The 21,869-nt window shown below is 39.5% G+C and overlaps 1 protein-coding gene across 4 annotated transcripts in view; it reads left to right on the forward strand.

Annotated features, from left to right (window-relative positions):
* The first annotated feature begins 10,345 nt into the window (after positions 1-10,345).
* The window catches only part of TAX1BP1 (Tax1 binding protein 1), a 79,602-nt gene continuing 68,078 nt past the window's right edge, over positions 10,346-21,869 (forward strand). For 2 of the 4 annotated variants that reach the window (XM_082749995.1, XM_082749997.1), the window contains exons 1-2: positions 10,346-10,513; positions 16,380-16,548. In XM_082749995.1, coding sequence (XP_082606121.1) covers positions 16,387-16,548 — 162 coding nt within the window. In that variant the 5' untranslated portion in view covers positions 10,346-10,513; positions 16,380-16,386. The remainder of the gene's footprint in view (positions 10,514-16,379; positions 16,549-21,869) is intronic. The other 2 variants (XM_082749996.1, XM_082749998.1) reach the window with 1 other exon arrangement.

Genomic DNA, 21,869 nt, shown 5'->3' on the forward strand with positions numbered 1-21,869 from the left:
GATCGAGTCCCACACCTGGCTCCTTACTCACCGGGGAGCCTGCTTCTCCCATTCCTTGTGCCCCTGGCTTGCACTCTCTCTTTCTGTCAAATAAGTAAATAAATAATCTTAAAAAAAAAAAAAAAAGAGTTGGTTGCTTACCAACTGGACCACCCAGGTGCCCCACTTAGGAAGGTATTTATGTATGAATGTATTTTCTTTTTTTAAAGTAAAGAGAGACCTTCTTTTTTAAAGATTTCATTTATTTACTTGAGAGAGATAAAGCACAAGTTGGGGGATTGAGAGGGAGAGGAATATGCAGGCTCTCTGCGGAGCAGGGAGCTCTGGGGTTGGGGGGGGCCTTTACCGCAGGACCCTGAGCTCATGACCTGATCCGAAGTCAGACATTTAAGCCTGAGTCACCCATGCACCCCAGGAATGCTTTTAATTTCAAAAATAATCTCCATCAGTCAGGGTTCTTAATTTCTACAAAGAAAACAGCTCTGGTTAATTTAGGGGAAAAGGCTTTATTTGGAAGATCGTGAGTAGTTCACAGATCCTTTGGGAAAGCTTGAAAGTCATAAGCCCAACATGCTCTGTGAAGAGTTCCTCACCCTGCCCCCACCCACTTCATAGCTGGTTCTGCTAACCCTCTGACGCTACTGTTACTGCCATGTCTTCCCCTGGAGATAGAACATAGCTGCCATGACGCTGTTGCCCCTCCCCCGCCAGGGCGGATTCTGGAAGCATCTGACTGGTGTAGCGCATGCTCTGACCGCAGGGGAGTATGGGAAAGCACGTAACTGGCATTTCCGTTTCTAGAGCAGATGCTTGGCCTGCTTCATAAGGTGGGAGATGCTCCAGAATAGTAAGGTGGTTCAGATGCTGATTGGCCAGGAACAATCACAAAAGTCAATGCTTCTGCAACTGATACAGAAGTTATAAGTTGAAAGACTAAATAAGAGATGCACAGATTTATCAAGATGGGAGGAGACAAGGACCTAAGCTGGAATATGGAGAGGGATGCAACAAAGGGATGAGTGTGGGAAACAGGAAGTAAAATGGACAGGATTTGATGACTGATTTCATATAGTAGAGGAAGTAAGGCAGAGTTGTTGAGCAAATCTCTCAGATTCCTGGCTGGACAGACTGGGTCACTGGCGAAGCCATTCACCGAGGTGATAGGCTAAGGAACCTTCATTTGCCCCACCAGAGCTCTTCTCCACCCTTTACCCCACTGCTTTGTGTCCCCAGGAAGCTGATGTCTGTCGACTGAGTCAGCTGGGCTCCTTTGACCTCTGACTTCAGGTTGAGTTGGCCAATGGGTGGTAACAGCAAGAGATCATGGTGTGATGGCCATCAGTGTGGCCATAGCTTCTGCCAGGCAGTCCTTTCTCCACGTGCAATGAACATCTTCCCCAGCACCTCTGTGCCTTGTGGGGATACCTGTTTCTCCTCTGCTGCTGGAGAATCCTTACTGAATCTCTCAAACTCTTCACTAAACTCTCTTCCAACTTCTTCTTTCGTGTGTTATCTGTTTCCTTGCCAGGATTGAGTCTATGATGTTTGTGTGACACACAAGTGGCAGTGTGGACATAGGGTTGATGTCAGGAGGAAAGCCTGAGCTGGAGATGTAATATTAACACCAGCATTAGGCTATTTAGCAGTTGAAAATATGTAATAATAATAGGAAAGATTTTAAAACTGAAGGTACAGAAAGCTGGACTCTGAGGAAGATCGGTATCTAAGGAGGCAACTACAAAATGAGAAGCGTGCAAATGAAATTAAGAAAAAGTATTCTGGGGGCGCCTGGGTGGCTCAGTGAGTTAAGCCCCTGCCTTTGGCTTAGATCATGATCCCAGGGTTCTAGGATAGAGCCCCGCATGGGGCTCTCTGCTCAGCAGGGGGCCTGCTTCCTCCTCTCTCTCTGCCTGCCTCTCTGCCTGCTTGTGATCTCTGCCTGTCAAATAAATAAATAAACAAATAAATAAAGGGTTTATTTATTAAAAATAAAAAAAGAAAAAGTATTCTGAGAAACAGAAGAAAGACTAGCATACAGTTGTCACAGAGGGGTGGTAGGAAAAAGTTTCAGGAAGGAAGGGGTGGACAATAATATCAATAACATTTGTGGGGTAAGTTCTGAGAACTGAAAATTTGGTTGGGAAATCTGAGGGTTATTGATGACCTTACCATAGGACCTTTTAGTGGATTGGTGGGTATGAGCATGTCCGAGGTGAGGAATGAATGGTCAGTGAAGAAGTTGGGATGCAAGGTTACTGAATATGTAGAGTATGTGACTCAACTCTGTAAAAAAAAATTTTTTTTGTTGGTGTAGTCTACCAATTCAATTTCTATTTTGGGTCCCTCAATTCCAGTTTTCTTAGGATTTTGGAATATTACTCAGGACTAAGATGGAGTGGGGGATATTTGGAGACCTAGGCTGGTTAGACAGGTTGAGTGGTTTTGTCCACCCAGAGGTACCCTTCCACCTTTCCCCAGATCAGAGAAATCTATTTTTAGAATTGGGGAAGAGGATGCTATCTTTTCTCTTTCCACTTTTATTTCCCTGTCCCTGGCTTCTTTTTAAGCCATTTTCTCTGTATCCTAAATCCTCTCCCTGTTTGGCTTTTTGAGACCTTGGAGACAGGTGCCAGAAAGATTGTTCTTCTGTACCCCTTCCCCTATGGCAACAAATCTATGGATTTGATAGTGGGCAAGGTTTGGGAAAATGACAAGCTATAGAAGAGGGAAATACTGAAAAATTAGGTTAATATCTCAAATATATTATCTTGTCATATAGATTGCTATTTGAAGAATGCAAGTTGGGAAGGGAAGAGGAAAAATAGCATGAAATTTAAAAAATAGTTCTCCTGGAATGACAGCAATTGTGATCTTAAAAAGTACAAGAAGGGCCCTTTCTCTACAGAGATTTTCCCCATAGATGCATGTAAACCTACAATGACAGGTTCATTGCTTCATGCTCACAGTCTTATTTTGAGATCCTCATACTTGCATTAAGTCCCTCATAGGGGTTAATATTGAGCCTAAGCTTCTTTTGTTCCCCTGTTCAAAACTGCTTGTTGCCTGAGGTGTAGGGGTTGTTGAACCTGAGAAAGAGTATCTGAACAGGAGGGAAAAGTGTAGAAAATGAAGGATTCAAGAAGAGGAATTTTACCTACTCTCAGCTTCTTAGAACTTGCTGTATTATACTAACCAACCTTAAAAGTCAATTTTCACAATTAACCAATAGGATGTACTATAAATCACTTTCTAAAGACGCTCAACATAAGTAATAATTTCATTTTCCCCTTTGTCTTCATGGCAAGATCAGCATAGCTACGGTTTCTTCTGGGAATAAAGGCATTTCTTTCATCTAGGAAACCTAATGCTAAATGGCAATAAATCATTGTTCATTGAATTCTACAACCTAAACTATGTGTTACAGAAGGAATTCTAGCCCCTATGCATCATAATTAACATCAAATAGTAGTACAAGATTGCAGAACAACAAAAAAACATGGCAATAACCCTAGCTGACCAGAACTAAATTAATTCACTAAGCAATTACTTAAGGGGAAGAAGGAAAAATAATCAAGACAGGTTCAACCTATGAAGCTAAGGGAAGGGGCATAGTGGTTGTTATCAGTCTGGGTCCAGTTAATGAGAGAACTACACAGTGATTTGAACAGGGAACGCTTAATGGAAAGAATTCCTAGCAATAAAAAGCGATTGGAGTAACCAGCCTAGTAAGGAGTAAAGGGAACTCAAAAGACTGTAAGAATCGCAGATATAAGGAACAGATATTATCCCCATGGCTGAGACGCATGCCTAGCAAGGGTTCTAGACCTTGGAGAGGTCATGACTATGAATCACTGAAGTACCTGAATTGAGGGCTGCCTGGGTGGTTCAGTCAGTTAAGTGTCTGCCTTCGGCTCAGGTCATGATCCCAGGGTCCTGGATGGAGTCCTACATCGGGCTCCCGGCTCAGTGGGGCATCTGCTTCACCCTCTGCCCCTCCCCCACTTTCTCTCTCTCTCAAATAAATAATAAAATCTTAAAAAATAAGAAGTAGTAGTAGTAGTGGTGGTGGTCGTAGTACTCGAATTGTTGAGTTCGTGGAACTTTCTGGAAATCTACCTTCTGGAACTTGCTAGAGAGCCACTATGTGGATCTTGCTAGAAATCTGCCCTCCAGGGTTTTAGAGAAAGGTATTCATAGAGAACTATCTACACAGCAGGCACTCTGCCACAAAACTACTTAGAAGGGGACATTGTGGATAAAGCGGCTGGGTGCTGGGGCTGCTGGCTACCATGCAGTGGAATCAGCAACTAAGAAACCCCCTGTACTGCGGGAGGTAGATACTTGGAAACCTGCACTAGCTGGACACTGGAGAAGTCACGTGCATTGCAGAAATCTGTTGAATGAGCAGACAGGGACCAGGAATCAGAATTTTTCTCTACTCCAGTTCTTTACTCCATTTTCTGCTGACCACACTTGATTGTGCCAGCTGGCAGAGAAAACGTTAAATTTAAGGGACCTAGATGAATTTTCACAAAGCAGGCAAAAAAGGCAAATTTAAGACTGGTTACTGCCATGACAGTAATCTACAAATTCTTTACCCCCACTCCTAATTATAAGCTCCTAAAAAATATTTCAATGTTTTATGAGTAGGATGGGTATCAACCCAAGGAATGATCAAACTCCCCAATTTGGATAAAATTCAAATTCTTTTGCACGGATCTCCTGAGTCCCAGGCAAATCATGAGATGTAGTCAGAAACCAGGTTAGCATCCATGGTATGTGCATGGATAGGAAGATGGATTTGCCTATTGAGAGCACATTATATACATTATGGTATTAATACAACCTGTTTTGGTGTGATGGGGGCAGCATGCAGAAGGAAGTGGGGTAAGAGAGTGGGAAATGGGGGAGTAGAATGTAGATAATTCTTTTTAATAATGAGAAGTTTGGCTGTGAAGGTGAAGACAAAAGGCAATAGCAGTTGAAGAGAAATAGGGAGTTGGGAATTTTTTTTTTTTTTTTTTTTTGGTAAAGATTTTATTTTCTCAAATAATTTCTATACCCATTATGGGGCCTGAACTCATGACCCTGAGACCAAGAGTAGCATGCTATACCAACAAAGCCAGCCAGGCACCCCTGGAACCGGGAACTATTTTAAAAATTAAATAGAAGAGACTTGAGCCAGTGGAAAAGACAATGGGAAGGATCTAGGGGAAATGGAAGGTTTGAATTTAAGAGAGAAGAGTTTCTGAGAAGGCGGGATGAGATGGGATCTGAAGACATAAAAACATCCTTCAACCTAAAATTTTGATTCAGCTTTTATTAAAATTTAAAAGTTCAGAAGATTATCTTAATAACATTTTCTTAAAATAATTTTATTGGGACACCTGCCTGACTCAGTAGAGCATGCAGCTCTTGATCTCAAGGTGGTGAGTTTGAACCTCATGCTGGGAGTAGAGATTAGTTAAAAAAAAAATAACTTTTATTAACTTTAATTACCATTGATATGCAAGTGATCCAAAAAATTAAGGTATGTAACTTATTTTATTATTATTATTTTTTAAGATTTTATTTATTTGACAGACACAGATCACAAGTAGGCAGAGAGGCAGGTAGAGAGAGAGTGGAGGATGCAGGCTCCCTGCTGAGGAGAGATTCCCTTTGTGGGGCTGGATCCCGGAAGCCTGGGATGGTGACCTGAGCTGAAGGCAGATGCTTTAACCCACTGAGCCACCCAGGTGCCCCAAGGTATGTAATTTAAAACACTGAGAAAAAACATTCCTGACCTAAGAATCTTAAGAATTCAAAGTACCGTGCTCCTCTCAGTAAGCTAAGGAAGAGAGGTGAAACTGTATTTACATTCCAGTGACCTCTCAATTGCACAAGAACAAAGAACACTGTTAGGGGCCAGGTGGGGCAAAGGTCTTACTAAAGTATAAAGTATAAATCTCTGCAGTCTCTATTTCTTAATATCGTAAGTTAAATAGTTTTTCTCTTTATAGTACAAGAAACTTCCCAAGACATTCAATTTTATTTAATTTTTTATTGTTAGTTTTTTATGATACATGCTTTTATTTTATTTATTGAAAGACAATGTGTACATGCCACATTGTACATAATTTTTCCTGAAACTTTAACAATAAATTGATCTCTCAGCCTCACTTGTTACACAGACACTCTGAAGATTCTACATTTCTAGAAAATAAATTCTAAGTATAATCATTTACAAAATAATTGTTAAGAAATTTTGAGAATGATAGTGCTATAAAAGTTATAATGTTATACCTAAAAAACGCTAAGGTAGTTTTAGGTGCTTAGCTTAATTTTTGAAGTTGTATGTGTGTTTTTTTAAAATATGTATGTATGTTATGTATTTATTGAAATATAGTTGACATGCAATGTTACATTAGTTTTAGGTATATGGCATAGTACATAGTACATAGTACATAGTATGTGAACTTTGACAAGTTTATACATTATGCTATGCCTATAAGCATTGCTACCATCAGTCACCATAGACATCTATTACAGTACCATTGACTACATTCCTTATGCTGTACCTTTCATCCTGGCAACTTATTCACTCTATTACTGTATCTCCCACTTCCTTTCACCCATTTTGTTCATTCTCCCACCCAAGCTCTTTTGACAACCATCAGTTTGTTCTCTGTATTTATGTGTGTTTCTTTTTGCTTATTACTTTTGTTGGTGAGGTTTTTTAAGATTCCACCTATAAGCCAAATCATATGTTATTTGTTTTTCTCTGGCTTATTTCAGTTGGCACAATATCCTCTAGGTTCATCCATGTTGTCACAAATGTCAAGCTCTCACCCTTTTTGATGGCTGAGTAATATTCCTCTGTGTGTGTGTGTGTGTGTGTGTGTGTATGCCACATCTTCCTCATTCATTCATCTATCAATTGACATTTGAGTCCCAAAACATTTAATTCTATTGTCAAAGTTTTTGCTTAGTATTCCCAGACATAACCTTTAGTTGTAAAGCATATGACGATTACAGAGTCTGTAACATAATTGTTCCAAGACATTGCACTTAATCTACAAGATAGAAAATCAAAGTATTGTATGGGGTATTGGATATAATGTTAATGACATGAGAGTCCATGGACTCAGAGTTGGATAATAAGGTTAGTATTAAAAGGAGAAAGCTGAATGGTTTAGAGATCCTGAGGAGTTTGAGAAATAGTTATAGTGGGCACATTTGAATAAGGAAGTTAGAAGAATAGAAGGTTGTTGTCAAAGAGCAGAATGCTTAATTTTTTTTTTAAGATTTTTTTTGTTTGATGGGGAGAGACAGCAAGAGAGGGAATATAAGCAGGGGCAGTGGGAGAGGGAGAAGCAGACTCTCCACTGAGCAGGGAGCCTGATGCAGGGTTCAATCCCAGGACCCTGCGATCATGACCCGAACTGAAGGCAGATGCTTAACAACTGAGCCACCAGGTGCCCCCAGAATGCTTAATTTTAAAGGTAAAGTAGTTATGGATGGTGACAAGGTCCAAGGTATGAGCATGGAAATAGGTATATGTAGTGGAGTGGAGGACATTATTTGAGATGAGGGGGTTCAACAAATTAGAAGGCCAACACGGTGGCCTTCTAATATTAATGTCATCCAAGGATGTACTGACACCTTAGAAAGGAGAGGAAGATGTTTAGTGGAGAAGAAGGTGTTTAACTTTAACCCACATTCTCCTGCAAAATGGGGTGATACCTTACAGTGTTGCTGTGAGGAGGGCTGGCAGTCTCAGTGTTTGGCATGTACTGTGTACTCCACAGGTGGGGATTACTTTTTGTTAAGGATCTTCTCCCTACCAGAATCCTTTGCCCAAGCTCTTATATCCTGACTGGGAGTCTTCTTCCTTCCATCTCTTCATCAAAACTCTACTTAATTTTAACTGAATAGGCCTACCTCCTTCAGAAAAAGTATACTGCTCACATAAGCCTATACTGAGTTCTCCCATCTCTGAATATCTTATTTTATACTTTATTTTTATAGTGTATTTTATATTTTAGTCACCCATATCCTCACTGATTCATTTATTTTCTTTGCTTTGTTATCCTAAGCTCTTCTAATAGAGAAATGGTGTCTTTTAGGTATTTGCTCAGTCAAAATATGGGATAGATGGTATGTGATAGATTAGTACAACTATCTGGAAACTACTTAGAATTGTAATTGTTCCAGAAATAGCATGGGATGCTGAGGGATTTACTTTCCAATAGGTCTTTGAACAGGTCTACTATCCCTTATTCATTATTTTGAAATCCAAAAAAAATTTGAAAATAAAATATTTTCTTAACACTTGGTGGCAGAACCTATCTTGACCTGAACTCATTTGTCTGTAAAGCTTGACCTGAATCCATGGTAACAAAGTGGCAAAACCTTATCTGAAAAACCTGATCTGAACTGAAATAAGACTGTATGCTTTGTTTATCCCACTTAGTAGTGCAATAGTCATAATGTTTCTTTAAAAATGTTAACTTGATTATGAAGTGCTGCTATAGACCTCGTGGGATATCATGTAACATTAAGTATACTTTTTCTAAAGTCTAAAAATTCTTTTTTTTTTTTTTTTTTAAAGATTTTATTTATTTGCCAGAGATAGAGAGAGAGTATACACAAGCAGGCAGAGAGGCAGGCAGAGGCAGCGAGAGAAGCAGGCTCCCCGCCGAGCAAGGAGCCCGATGTGGGACTCGATCCCAGGACCCTGGAATCATGACCTGAGCCGAAGGCAGCGGCCCAACCAACTGAGCCACCCAGGCGTCCCTAAAGTCTAAAAATTCTTAATTCTGAATTCCATCTGGCCCAAAGGTTCTATGTGTAGATCTATATCCTTCATGGCCCTAATACACTGCTATACATACAAAGGGCAAATTTTAAAAAATTCAATTAAATACTGAAAGGTTATATATTTATCCTGCTGGGAGCAACATTGTCTAAAAATTCAAGGGATCATACTAAATGGATTAAAGCAAGTAAAAGTTCCTAAACAAATACCTTGATGTGAAAAATAAGGTCTGAAATTCAAGATATTATCAAAAATAACAAAATATTTTCCAATTATGGCTTTATTAATCATATTGTTTTTCTGATTTCATTAATTGAAAATTGGTGGCAATTGGAGATTTATTGCATGTAAATAAATAACGTGGTTAAAACATACCGAATGACACTTCTGAAAAATTGTGCTTATAAAGTTCACTACTATATTTACATTTCTTAATGGACACAGATATTCCCACTACATGTAGACTGCTATAGTAACATTAGTGATTCCTGATATTATCATACCATTTTCATCATCTGTAAAATAAGGAGGTTGGTAGTAAATGAGCTCTAAAGTTCTTTTAAAATTCTACCTTCAAGTATGCCAAACAGAACAAAAAGTTCAAAGATTTCAATATACAGGAAACAAATCAGCAAACACAGGATCTGTATTACCGAAAGGATGATAATCTTAACTATGGGGAAGTAAAAATCTAAGTATATGAGATTGTGTATGTTCTGTATTTAGAGCGATAATGTGATCTAATTATCCTTTCTCTACTAGGGATATTGGTATGCGTTTTTTTTTTTTTTTTCTGTAAGGGTTTTATAGAAAAACAGAAATATGATGCATTAGAACAGAATACACTTGCTTCCGTGAACTCGGGATGCCATCTGAGTGCCTACTATAGGAAGGTAAGACACGTCACAGTCCAAATTGATATTAGAAAATATAGTTGAACAAAGAATATAGGACAAAATTCACACACACAAAAGAACACAGATAATAAAAGCAAGTGCGGGCAGAAAGAGGCCACGCTGGAGCAAGAGCATATAGAATCATAGAGCTCTGGATCTGAATCGCTCCTAGAACGGAGGTCTTCCAAGGAGGGAACAAAATCTCAAACAAAAACAGGCCTGGACCAGGAGCTGGGAAAGAGCCTTGGGAGTTAGGGGTTGCATCCATGGTTATGGATGTGGTCGCTCCTTTACTTCTACCGTTTCCCTACTTCTTGATCTATAAAATAAATGGATTCACTTAGTTTTTAAGATCCAGGCAATGACACGGTAATAGTCCATATATCTTTGGGCTACCGTTCCAACCTAACTTAAGTTATCTAATTTTCCGGTTAAAGTAAAAAATAAAAAATGAAAAATGTAAACCCAAACGGACCCTGCTTGACTAGGACTGAGACAAAAGACCGCGAAGCCAAAGAGTTTAAAACGCCGACCCGGACTTTATCCGCTCCGCGGGCCGGGAAGGTGAAAAGCCGCAGGGGCGGAGGCGGTGCTTTCCGGGATAGGCCCGGCCCACCCCGCACGGTGACTGCGGCAACGGCGACGGAAGGGGTGGTCCCGAAGCCGGAAGTGACGGAGCGCCGGCTTTTTGGCTCTGAGGGGAGGTGGAGCTGGTCGGTGGAGGGAGGTTGTGGTGGCGGAAGGGGTTCGGCGGCTGATGGCGGCGCAAGCTCGGAAGACTTTCTAACGTTCCGTCTGTCCCGGAGTTCTCCGCAGGGTAAGCGCCTTCCCCGGCCAACTGCAGCACCTTTTGCGGGGCAGTCTCCAGCTGGAGCTCTTTGGGGGTTCGTGATACGCTCCTCAGCGGTTAGAGTGTAGGGGCCTGGCCGGTCTCGGGAATGATCTCTGGTGACGATGCACCCAAATGACGATGCTTTCCTTCTCGAGGACAAACTTTTCCTCTTGGACTACGATTGTGACGGGGGTGTGGGCAACTTCGGTGGGGAGTAAGGCTGGGGAAAACAGCGGGTGGCCGCCCCACCCGGCGGGGAGGCCCCGGGATAGGCCCTTCGCTGTTTGGGGGAGCCGTGTGGAACTTGGGCACTTTGGCGGGGGCGAGTGACGCGGGGGACCCCTGAAGAAGGACCTGTCTTGCCGGAGGTCCAATTCTGGGGTGTGTTTTGAGGGCATTGTGTGTGCTGCCGGCGTGGGCGCTTGGGAAAACAGGTCGAGTCCGAGGTTTGGGTTTGCCCGGGTGGGGTGAAACCCAGGTGTTTTGGTTTGTGTCGCCAGTGGAGAAAGAGGCGGGGACTCAGTGCGCCGCCCACGTTTGGGGGCCGGGGGCGGAGTTAGCTGTTGGGGCCGGTTCGCGTATTTCACCTGGGTACAGGTCTAGCTGACGCTTTTCTTGGTTTTTGTAGACGGCTCCTGTGCGTAGTGTTTGGAGGGATCTTAAGAGTCAATGTCGTCTTTGCTTAGGCAACTTTTCTTGATTTCACAACTCTCCTACCTCACACCCAGCAGCCGCCGGTCGGCAGTTGTGGGCTAGTCCCGACCCTCGCTCATCGCCTCGGGCAATTTTTGCTTGGGCTGGGTGGGGGTGGGGGTGGGGGTGGGGTTGTGTGTGACTGTTGATGCACTAGATTATCTTTTCTATAATTTTGTTTGGAAAACACTGTGGCAGATGACTTTCTTCCTATATTACGTTTTAGGCATCACAGTTGAGTTACGAATTGCTGTTATGACGAGGATTTAGATGGGAAAGTTTAATTTTTCAACTCTGCTTTATGTTCATTGTAAAATTTCTACAGACTGAGCGCTAATTATAATTTTGGTGCTCAGTTCCAAAGCGTCTGAAGAGATTTTTGAATAACCTGTTAATAGAAGAGTGGGCTGATTGTCCCTCAAGGCACAATTCAGGTATAGAGAAGGGGCTGAGGCCAAGCCTTTTTTTTTTGTTGTTATCAAGAGTAGGCTCCATCTCTTGGGAAAAATTACTTGATAACGTGAGAAATGACTTGTTAGGTCTTTTATTTTTTACTTTTTTTTTTTTTTTTTGCAGCTTCAGAGGACATCCTAACGTAGTTTTTGTTCTCCTCATCACATTCTTAAGTTGCGTACCTCTATTTATGGTAATGACTGTAGCCATTTAATGTTAACTATGAAATGTCCTAACGATGCTCGTGTACTTCTTTGGAGGAATATTTGGGGAATACATATGCGAAGTTTATTGGATTTTATCCTTATGGAATTTTCACACTAATTAAAATTTTGGCTTCTCTGGCTTTTTAAAATGTATTTTGGCCCAAATAAACCCCTACAAAAAGAGAAAAATTCCCTCTTTGTATGGGCCAAGTTACAGCTTTTGAGAAACCATTTAAAACAATCTATAGAGTAAAAGTATAAGTAACACTGGGGTAGAGTGTCGAGGCACTCAGTTGTGAAGAATTCTAGAGATACGGATGTATTTAAGAGTGCAAATTAACAGATTGTTGGCTTTGCCTCTGCCTCCCAGAAGGATTGCAGATAACATTTTTTTTTTAAAGATTTTTTATTTATTTATTTGACAGACAGAGATCACAAGTAGGCAGAGAGGCAGGTGGAGACAGAGAGAGGAGGAAGCAGGCGCCCTGCTGAGCAGAGAGCCCGATGCGGAGCTCGATCCCAGGACTCTGAGATCATGACCTGAGCCGAAGGCAGCGGCTTAACCCACTGAGCCACCCAGGCGCCCTGCAGATAACATTTTTCTGCTCTATAAACCAGCTGATAGTCTTTGAGTTAAAGTATGAATAATTGAAAACCATTAGAATGTCTAACAGTTTTTCCTTCAGATATTTGTGTGTCTTATGGGACTGAAGTTTAGAGATAATTCTAAAAGTTCATGTACTTTTAACTGAAGATTTAAAAAAAACTTCTTGCTAAGTTTGCCATCCACTATATGTAATGTGTTCCTATTGTGGTATGTCATACATGGAGATTTTATTACTAACTTTACTTACATACATACACACAAGGAGAACAAATAGTAAAAGGAACTACCATTTTACTAATCTTGTTTTATTACTTCTCCCAGTACATTTTTCCCCAGGAGTTACTTATTTAATTTATTTATTTGACAGAGATCTAGCTAGAGAGGGAACACAAGCAGGGGGAGTGGGAGAGGGAGAAGCAGGCTCCCCACCAAAGGAAGCCTGATGCGTGAGGCTGGGTTCTTGACCTGAGCCTAAGGCAGCTGCTTAACGGCTGAGCCACCCAAGCACCCCCCTGGGAGTTTTTAAAGCAAATCTTGGACATCAGGATATTTCTTATGATTAGTTATCTTTGACTTTATAAGGACTTTGAAAGAAAAAAAAAAAATCACCAGAGTCACATACACTGAACAAAATTAGTATATATATTTTCTAGTTTAGTTAACTAAGACTTAAATTTTGGGGCTGGTCCATTGAAATTGAGTATCGGAAGCCACTGAAAAACTACTACCACAAAAGCCAGTTTTGGGCTTGAAAATGTTCCTGGAGGAAGAAATAAAGATAACATGCTTCCACCTTCCACCTTCCTCGTGCCCCCTACCCCATTTATTTTAGTTACTTAACTAAGTGCCAGCTGCACATTATTTTCTTTTCTCTAGATAGATGAATCCCCCAAATAACAAAATGGGGATTTTAGATCAAAGATTTTATTGTGTAAAGCTTACAGTGTAGTACATGCAAAGGAACTCTAGACATGTTGGGCCTTTGGGGAAATTAGTAGTAAACATGGAAGAGGGCACTGCAGGCATCATGTATATGCATTTCAGACTGTTTCTCAGCTGAATGTCTTTGGTTCTTTAATTCTTGAGTGGAAAATTTTTGCTTAGCCTTGGCTTGCATCTTAATGTACTCATGTTTCTGGAGCTGTACTTTAGAGAATGGGAAGCAAAATTTGGTATAGTACAGCTGCTTCCACTTCCCTTTGTGTGTGTGGGGGGCTATATTTCTTCTTCACCTGAGGTGCAGTTTATTCTTAGGGTGTTAGTGAAGCTACACTTACCAAGCATTACCACAAGGTGATGCAGTGGCTTTGTATATTACTTCCCCAGTGGGCTGTTTGTGTCGTGTGTGTGTGTGCACGTGCGCATGTGTACACACACATGGATAGTGTATAAATGTCTGAATCATCTTGATAAATTGCCAGTTTCAGTGAATATCAGCACATTTATGTTTATCCATCTTTTCATTTTCATCTTATCCATTATTTCATTTTTATCTTATCCATCTTTTCATTTTATTTATCTGTGTGAGTAGTGAAACAGGATTATATGGGAGATTTTGTTTTACTATTTAAAATGGGTTGATTCATGTGGTAATTACATTGAGATTACATTTACCCTTGTTAACTTTTTATGACTAGAAGATATATTGGAATTTAATTTTTTTTTAAAAAGATATTATTTATTTATTTGACACACACAGAGAGAAATCACAAGTAGGCGGAGAGGCAGGCAGAGAGAGAGGGGGAAGCAGGCTCTCCGCTGAGCAGAGAGCCTAGTTTGGGACTCGATCCCACAACCGTGAGATCATGACCTGAGCCACAGCAGAGGCTTAACCCACTGAGCCACCCAGGCGCCCTGGAATTTAATTTTTAAAAAAGTTTAAACCTAATAGTGAGAGTGGAAGTACTTGGAAAACATTTCTGTAGTCATAATTGCACTGAAATTTTTTAAAAGGTTGGAGTGTTGGAGAGAGAAAAGGTTAGTAGGATCACAGATTTATAGTATACTTAAGATTTATACTCTTGAATATATTTAAAGTCTGATGAAGCATGTTTTTTTAAAAACCTGAATTTTGGGGGGAAGCTTTAAAAATGAAATTTTATGTCAATATGTTTATTTGAAACGAAAATGTGTTTATATGTACTGGCAAACAGCTTAAAAGTTAGTCTTTACATGTATCCCTCATGAATAAATACCATTAACTGTAGTTTTTAGTCCTTTTTGATAGCATTTGTAAGCATACACACACACACACACACGCACGCACGCACGCATACCTTCCTCCTATTTTTCTACTTAAAATTTCAGTGAGGTAAAAGTGTAAGGTAGGATTATGGATTTTTGAAACATTGTGTAGGTGAGGTTAAACAAAAGTTTAAACTTCACTGCTTAAAACATAATTACAGTTTAAGAAACATGTTAAGTTGTGAGAGAAAGTTTCATTCTTAAATTACTTTTAATTATAACATTGGCAACTCATTCTAAGCTAGCCTTATTTTCTTCTTACTAAATGTTTTCCTAGAGAAACCTAAATCATTTTCTTTGTAGAAAAATATTCCTCATTCACTTGCCTCAGTTTTGGTAGTTGTATCATCTGCTTCAGGTTGGTTTCATTGATTTAGCTATAGTTTCTCTTAACTGGTATAACCATTAGTAAACAGGTTTTGAAAACTGGAATCAATCCGTTATTTTTTCCTTCTTTATGAAGGCATTGACTTGAGAAGAGATTATCACCAGTGACCTTATTAGCACATGACGTCCCTCTGAGCTGAAATTAGCTCAGACGATTCAAAGAAAGTAATAAAACTCTTCATTTATTTTAGGCAGAGTTCTCAGTGTTTGTAAGTAAGGGCTACTTCTTCATTTTATTGAAGACTTTGGCATGGTAGTGACAGTTAAATCCTTCTATGAAATAGGGCTGCTGGTAATTAAGCCATTTTGTTAGTACAGAGGAGTAGGAGGATTGCTCCTGAATGCACTCTGCTTTCCTTGGAATCCTGGCAGAGCTCAGGTTGGGGAGAGGCTGACAGACAACCAGGCTGGTATTCTACCAGCCTAGTGGCTTCCAGGTTCACCATTGATAGTCTCTGATGAGATGTTCAGTATATTGTTTCAGTAAAGCAGTACTTGAACAGAAGCAGAGAAGACACAAGAAGAAATATGGGTATTTTCTGAAGTGTTTATTACTTTGAAATTCTTAAAAAATTTGCCTTAGTATTCAAACATTTCAGCAAAAGAAACATTGTGAAAGCATGTTGTCCTAGATCTTCTAGCAGTAAAGGCTTTCTTAATAGGTAAAATATGAGCAGAGACTAACTGCCGTCTTGCCCTGTAGAGACTTTATTGGTTTGTGAAGTAAAATAGATTAATTTGGTTAGCAAAAATCTTTCCCCGGTTTTCCCATCACAGAGATTTTTGTGCAAGATTTTTTATGCAAGTGTCATCATTGTTATGTGTAGTGTAGAATCAGTATTAATTGTACTGAGTCTTTGATACTGTATAGATAGCTTTTTTGAGTAAATCTCAGTTGTATCCTTTATTCTCAAAAGTAGAGCACAAAATGTGGAAAATATTTGTGTCCTGCAGATTTTTGTTTAGATTTAATTATTTGGAGACTACAGGTGTGAGCCTAGTTAGGGAGGGGCAGAGGGGAGAGAGGATCTTGGTTTTTAAATTTTTTAATCCCCATGTGACTTTTTGAGCCATTTTGGAAATTATTTCCCAGTTTGTATTTCTATATTTAATCACATTTTTAAGGAGGAGTTACAGGTATGTATCTTACTTATGGCATACAGATGTTCATGTAATTTGCATTCAGTGTTATGTATTTTCTGAAGGTGTAAGTTTTTTGTTAGTTGGTATCATTCAACTTGTATATGTTTGCTTGTTTCAGATTCACAATGACATCCTTTCAAGAAGTCCCCTTGCAGACTTCCAACTTTGCCCATGTTATCTTTCAAAATGTGGCCAAGAGTTATCTTCCTAATGCACACCTGGAATGTCATTACACCTTAACTCCATATATCCATCCACATCCAAAAGATTGGGTTGGTATATTCAAGGTGAGAATCTTTTTTTTTTTTTCTTTCATATTTCTTCCATGTAGGTACTGTTTTCTTTTTAAGCAGGTTGATAAGTAGCTTGTATTAGTCTTGTCTTTACTCTGCATTAAGGGCCCTTTTTATGTTTGTAAACTTAAATGTTTTGTAAACATGAAATATTTAACAGTGCTGGCCAGTATACAATAAGTATTGAGAACTTCGGTTCACCAGGCTTGCACCTCTTTGATCAAAAGATCTGTCACTCAAGGTCTGTGAAACCTTTCTTGGGACCTTTTTTTTCCCTTCCATTTTCTCCATTCCTTACTTACTTGAAAAAAGATCTTTTCCTTTGAGTTGCTTTATCATTCTCTCTTCAGTCATTTGTAATTTTATTTTATTTTTTTTTAAAGATTTTATTTATTTATTTGACAGAGAGAGATGACAAGTAGATGGAGAGGTGGGCAGAGGGAGAGAGAGAGAGAGAGGGAAGCAGAGAGCCCAATGCGGGACTCGATCCCAGGACCCTGAGATCATGACCTGAGCCGAAGGCAGCGGCTTAACCCACTGAGCCACCCAGGCGCCCCATTTGTAATTTTATACAGCGCTACAGCCATGTTATTCTTTTGTTGTCTTTTATTGCTTAAATATTACTCATATTGTCTTATGCTTTTATAAGAGTATTCTGTTTTACATGACTAAATAGTAAGCTTTCTGATGGCAGGAATCCCAGTTCTTACATTTGGCTGGTCATTTTTTATAATATTTGCCTGAAATTACATTGCGGTGATCATTATGGTGGTGCGTCACTGTGCTAGAGATTTTCTGGCAATTTCAGCTCTTCAGAATGTAGTGGAGAACTAAAACACGAGAGTGTCTTTGGGGCACCTGGCTGGCTCAGTTGGAAGAACATGAGACTCTTGATCTCGGGTTTGTGAGTTTGAGCCCCACATTGGGTGTAGAGGTTACTTAAATAAAATTAAAAAGTGTCTTTTGAACAGCCAAAATGTCATAAATTCCTCAGAATACGTTTTAGATACGATTTTGTCTGGTGTGTAAGTTAAACAACAAAGTAGAAGTAAGAATAGGTGCTAGAATTAGGCACATAGAAGGTATCTAGAAGTTAAAGTCGGCCTTTCAGATTGAGGAGGGCCGAAAAACTATTGGATAAATAAAGTTTTGGCATCTAATGACCTCTTATTTCCTTTTTGAATCCTTTTTTCATTGATTTTGCCTGTTAGAGGAGTCATTAAGTTATTTAAGTCAAATTCCAGAAAGGAGATAGCATTCATTGTGAGCATTTTTATGACATCAGTGCTGGTTTTGATTTTATGTGAGATACAGGTATCGAGTTAAACTTGGTGAGAATTGCTGTTTTGTATAAGAATGAGTCAGACAAGAGTAGAATAGGGAAATGAGATTGAGGGAAGGAAGGGGCATTTCTGGCAGGAAAGTGGTATAAGCAAAGGCACAAAGAATGTTAATGGATGCAGGTTACAGTTTGTTTTGATTAGAACATAAGCTTCATTTAGGAAAGTGGAGGTTTCCACTGTGCATGGAGACCTTCAGTTGTAGGCTGAAATGTTTGTAGGTTTTTATTTTGGGCAGTGGGATGTCTTTGTGTATGTAGGTATGTAGGCTGATGAATTGTGTTTCTAAGAAGATGAATGTTTACCTTTTTCTTTCAAATTATTTTTTTAATGGCTTATTGCCTAATCCAGAAGTTAATGACCTTCCCTTCAAATCTAGTCGAACACCAGTTCTATCCATTTTCTTGCCTTTGTATTTTTGTGTTTGTAATATCAATGCCCTAATTTTATGTCGTCCTTATCTCTTTCTAAGACTACTGCAATAGGTCACTTTTCCCATTTGTTTTCATTCTTAGCCCCTCCTTATCTGTTCTTTAAACTACTCTATATAAACTATAATATAAAAAATCTGAAATATGAAAATCTGAACATACCTTCCTTTTGTTTCAGACTCTTAGGTGGTTCTTCATCATCTGTGGAATAATGCCGAGACCAAATAACTTCACCAATGTGCTGTATAACCTTTTGTTTTGCTTCGTTTTTAAAGACTTTATTTGAGAGTGCCTATGAGCATGAGCTGGGGGAGGGGCAGAGGGCAAGGGAGAAAAAGACTCCCCTCTGAGCAGGGATGTGGAGGTGGGGCTTGATCCTAGGATCAGGACCTGAAGGCAGATGCTTACCTGCTGAAGCAACAAGCGGCTCCTTGTAAGGTTTCTTTCTGACTTAATCTGTAATTTCATTTTTTGTCATTGCCTGCTTATTTTCTTTGATAATGCTAAACTACTATCTCTTGTGCATTCCAAGTACTGTAACTTTTCTCTAAGAGATGAAAATATACATGAATATAATGGTGTAGACTGGATTGTAGAGTTGCCTGGATAATACTATAAAACTCAGTAGGAATTTCAGGCCTTTGGTAAAAATTTGAGAACATGTGGGAAGACTCAAGGAAGAAAATTATGTTTGTTTATTTATTTATATTTAAAGATTTATTTCTCTGTCAGAGAAAGTGAGAGCACAAGCAGGGGAAGGAAGGGGCAGGCAGAGTGAGAAGCATGCTCTCCGCTGAGCAGGGAGCCCAATGCAGGACTCGATCCCAGGACCCTGGGATTATGATCTGAGCCAAAGGCAGACGTTTAACTGACTGAGCCACCCAGACATCCCCAAAATAATGTTTAATAAAGTGGAATTGCCTTGCTTATTGCATTGTGTGTATTAAAACACTTAAGTGTCCTGTAAATTGTCCATAGGATGATTTTGATAGACAAAATATTGAAAGACAAGCAGGGAGAATATGCCCAGATAGTAGCAATAAGGGGGAAGGAGTGAAGGGAATGTATGTGTGGTATGTTTGTGAAAGTGTTAAGGAATTTGATTTACCTGGGACAGATGATTCGTTTTAGAAGATTAATGGGAAAGGTTGGTTTGGATCACGTTATGGATGGTTTTAATATTTGGCTAAGGAATAAAGTAAAGCAGAGAGAAATAAAATTTAGAGATGTGTTTTTATATTGGAGGGTTGAGTAGGATAAATTGAAATTAGAAAATGGAGACTGAGAAAATATTCAGACTGCCCTAATTTTCTAGGTGAGATAAGTCTTAAAGTAGAAAAGGGAGTCAGTTTGGGGAAATAATCCATAAGTAGAATCAGTGGGGATTCATCAACAATTAGTTGAATGAATTTGGACTGGAACTCATTCATGGCTTCAGTATATTCAGTAAGGAGGAATAAGGTCATGTGTTAAAGAGTTGAGGGCTTGAATATGCAAATGATTTGGTCTTGCTGCTATGGAAGAATGTCATAGAGAATTAGAGATTGCTGAGCATTGTTTTTAGGACTTTGTCCAGAAAGGTTCAGCACCTAGAATTTTGAGTGAAGAAGTTTGGTGTATATTTTTCTAGATTTTAAAAATCCATAGGCTTATTTTATACCATTCTGTAGGTTTTATGTTTATCCACATATAACCAGCAAATTCATTTTCAGTTCTTTCCTACTTTAAAGTCTTAGGTCTGTTTCCTTTTGCCACTTCCCCAAAATCAGTCCCTACTGGAATTCTCTTTCTCTCCTTACAAGTGCTCTTTGTGTGCTCTCCCTGATGTTTCTGTTTTTCTGTCAAGGTTTCTCTATAGTATCTTAGTTTTACTCGGTAATCTTGATGTCTTTCTGTTCTTTGTATTGCCCTCTCAGAATTAACTTTTTGATCAGTGCTTCTCATCCAACATTTTTTCTAAAATGTTAATTCTATTTAAAGGGAACATTGGGATGCTGGGTGGTTCATTTTAAGTGTCCAACTTTTGATTTTGGCTCAGGTCATAATCTCAGGGTTGTGAGATGGAGCCCTGTGTTGGTCTCTGCACTGGGCATGGAGCCTGCTTGAGATGTTCTCTCCCTGCTCCTGCCCCTTCTCTCTCTCTTAAAAAAAAGGATGGGGGAACATATTCGTGGGTTTTTTTTTTCTTCCATGTTATCCTTGTTCATTCATTTCCTTTTTTGCTCTTGTTTTGCTCTTGCATTAGTAACAGGAATAATGCCCAGTACTATAGTAATTCCCCAAACTAAACTGTTCTAATGGGGCTGCTTTGGTTCCTTCCTTAATATAGTTAGACCCTCTTCACTGGATTCAAATGTAGCTCCTAGAAGCAGTGTGTTTTGAAAGGCATAGGTAATTTTAACTTCCATTGTTCTAAGTAATGTCATTCTCCCTGCCATTTTTCATTGTTTTAAGATTATTATTCTAAATAATTCTTTCCATTGCTGCTTGTAAAAAGGCAAATTCCCTTACATATTAAGGGATGAAAATCTGTCTGAATTCTGAAATCTGAATTCCAATCAAGTTCTAACTAGATGACCAGGAAAATAAAGAGAAACAAGCTATGAATTGGACACTTTGTTGTTTATTGACTTTATAAATTAGATATTTATTATTCTTGCCATATGGTCTTACATAATTTCCAGATGTCTACTTTTTTTTCCATTATGACTTTCTACTACATTTTCATGTGGGAGTTTAGCCTTACCTATCTATCCTAAAGGAGCCAGTACTTTGTATCTTTACAGATTGAGAGACTATTTATTTTTAAAGATTTTGATTTATTTATTTGAGGGGCGGGGGAGGCAGAGGGAGAGAATCTGAAGCAGACTCCCAGCTAAGTGCAGAGTCTGATTCAGGGCTCAGCCTGATGACCCGCGCTGAAATCATCAAGGGTTGGACACCCAACTGACTGAGCCACCTAGGTAGCCCTATATTTATTTTTCTATATATGCCTTACGTGTCCCTTCAAGAGTGACCTAAGATCAGTTGTTCAAGATCCATAGTTAATTTCTTCCTCAAGGACTTGAAAGCATAGTTTTCTATTTTGTACTCAGATTGGATTTCATTTTGTCCCTCATTGGGCTCAGCGTGGGGTACCTGTTACATCCTAGAGCACCATCAACCACTTTCTTGAGAAGAATTGGTCAGACTTAGGCAATAAGGGAAAGCAAAATATGTTAGGCATACTTGTAGGTTGCTGTAGAAGGCAACTGATAATACTCTTGAGCTATTGTGAATCACTTAGTGGAAACACAGCAAGGACCAAACCCTTCAACATCTTTTATTTATTTATTTATTTATTGAAGATCTTACTCATTTGATAGTGTGCATGTGTTCTCGGGGAGTGGCAGAGGGAGATGAAGAGAGGCTAATGTGTAGTGTGATCCCAGGACCCTGGCATCCTGACCTGAGCTGAAGGCAGAAGCTTAACTGATTGAGCCACCCTGGCATCCGTAGATAGTACTTCTTTCAATATCAGTGTATGGACGGGGACAAAGAACAC

The sequence above is a fragment of the Mustela nivalis genome (assembly GCF_964662115.1).
Source record: "Mustela nivalis genome assembly, contig: HAP1_SCAFFOLD_462, whole genome shotgun sequence".
In the NCBI taxonomy this organism is placed as follows: domain Eukaryota; kingdom Metazoa; phylum Chordata; class Mammalia; order Carnivora; family Mustelidae; genus Mustela; species Mustela nivalis.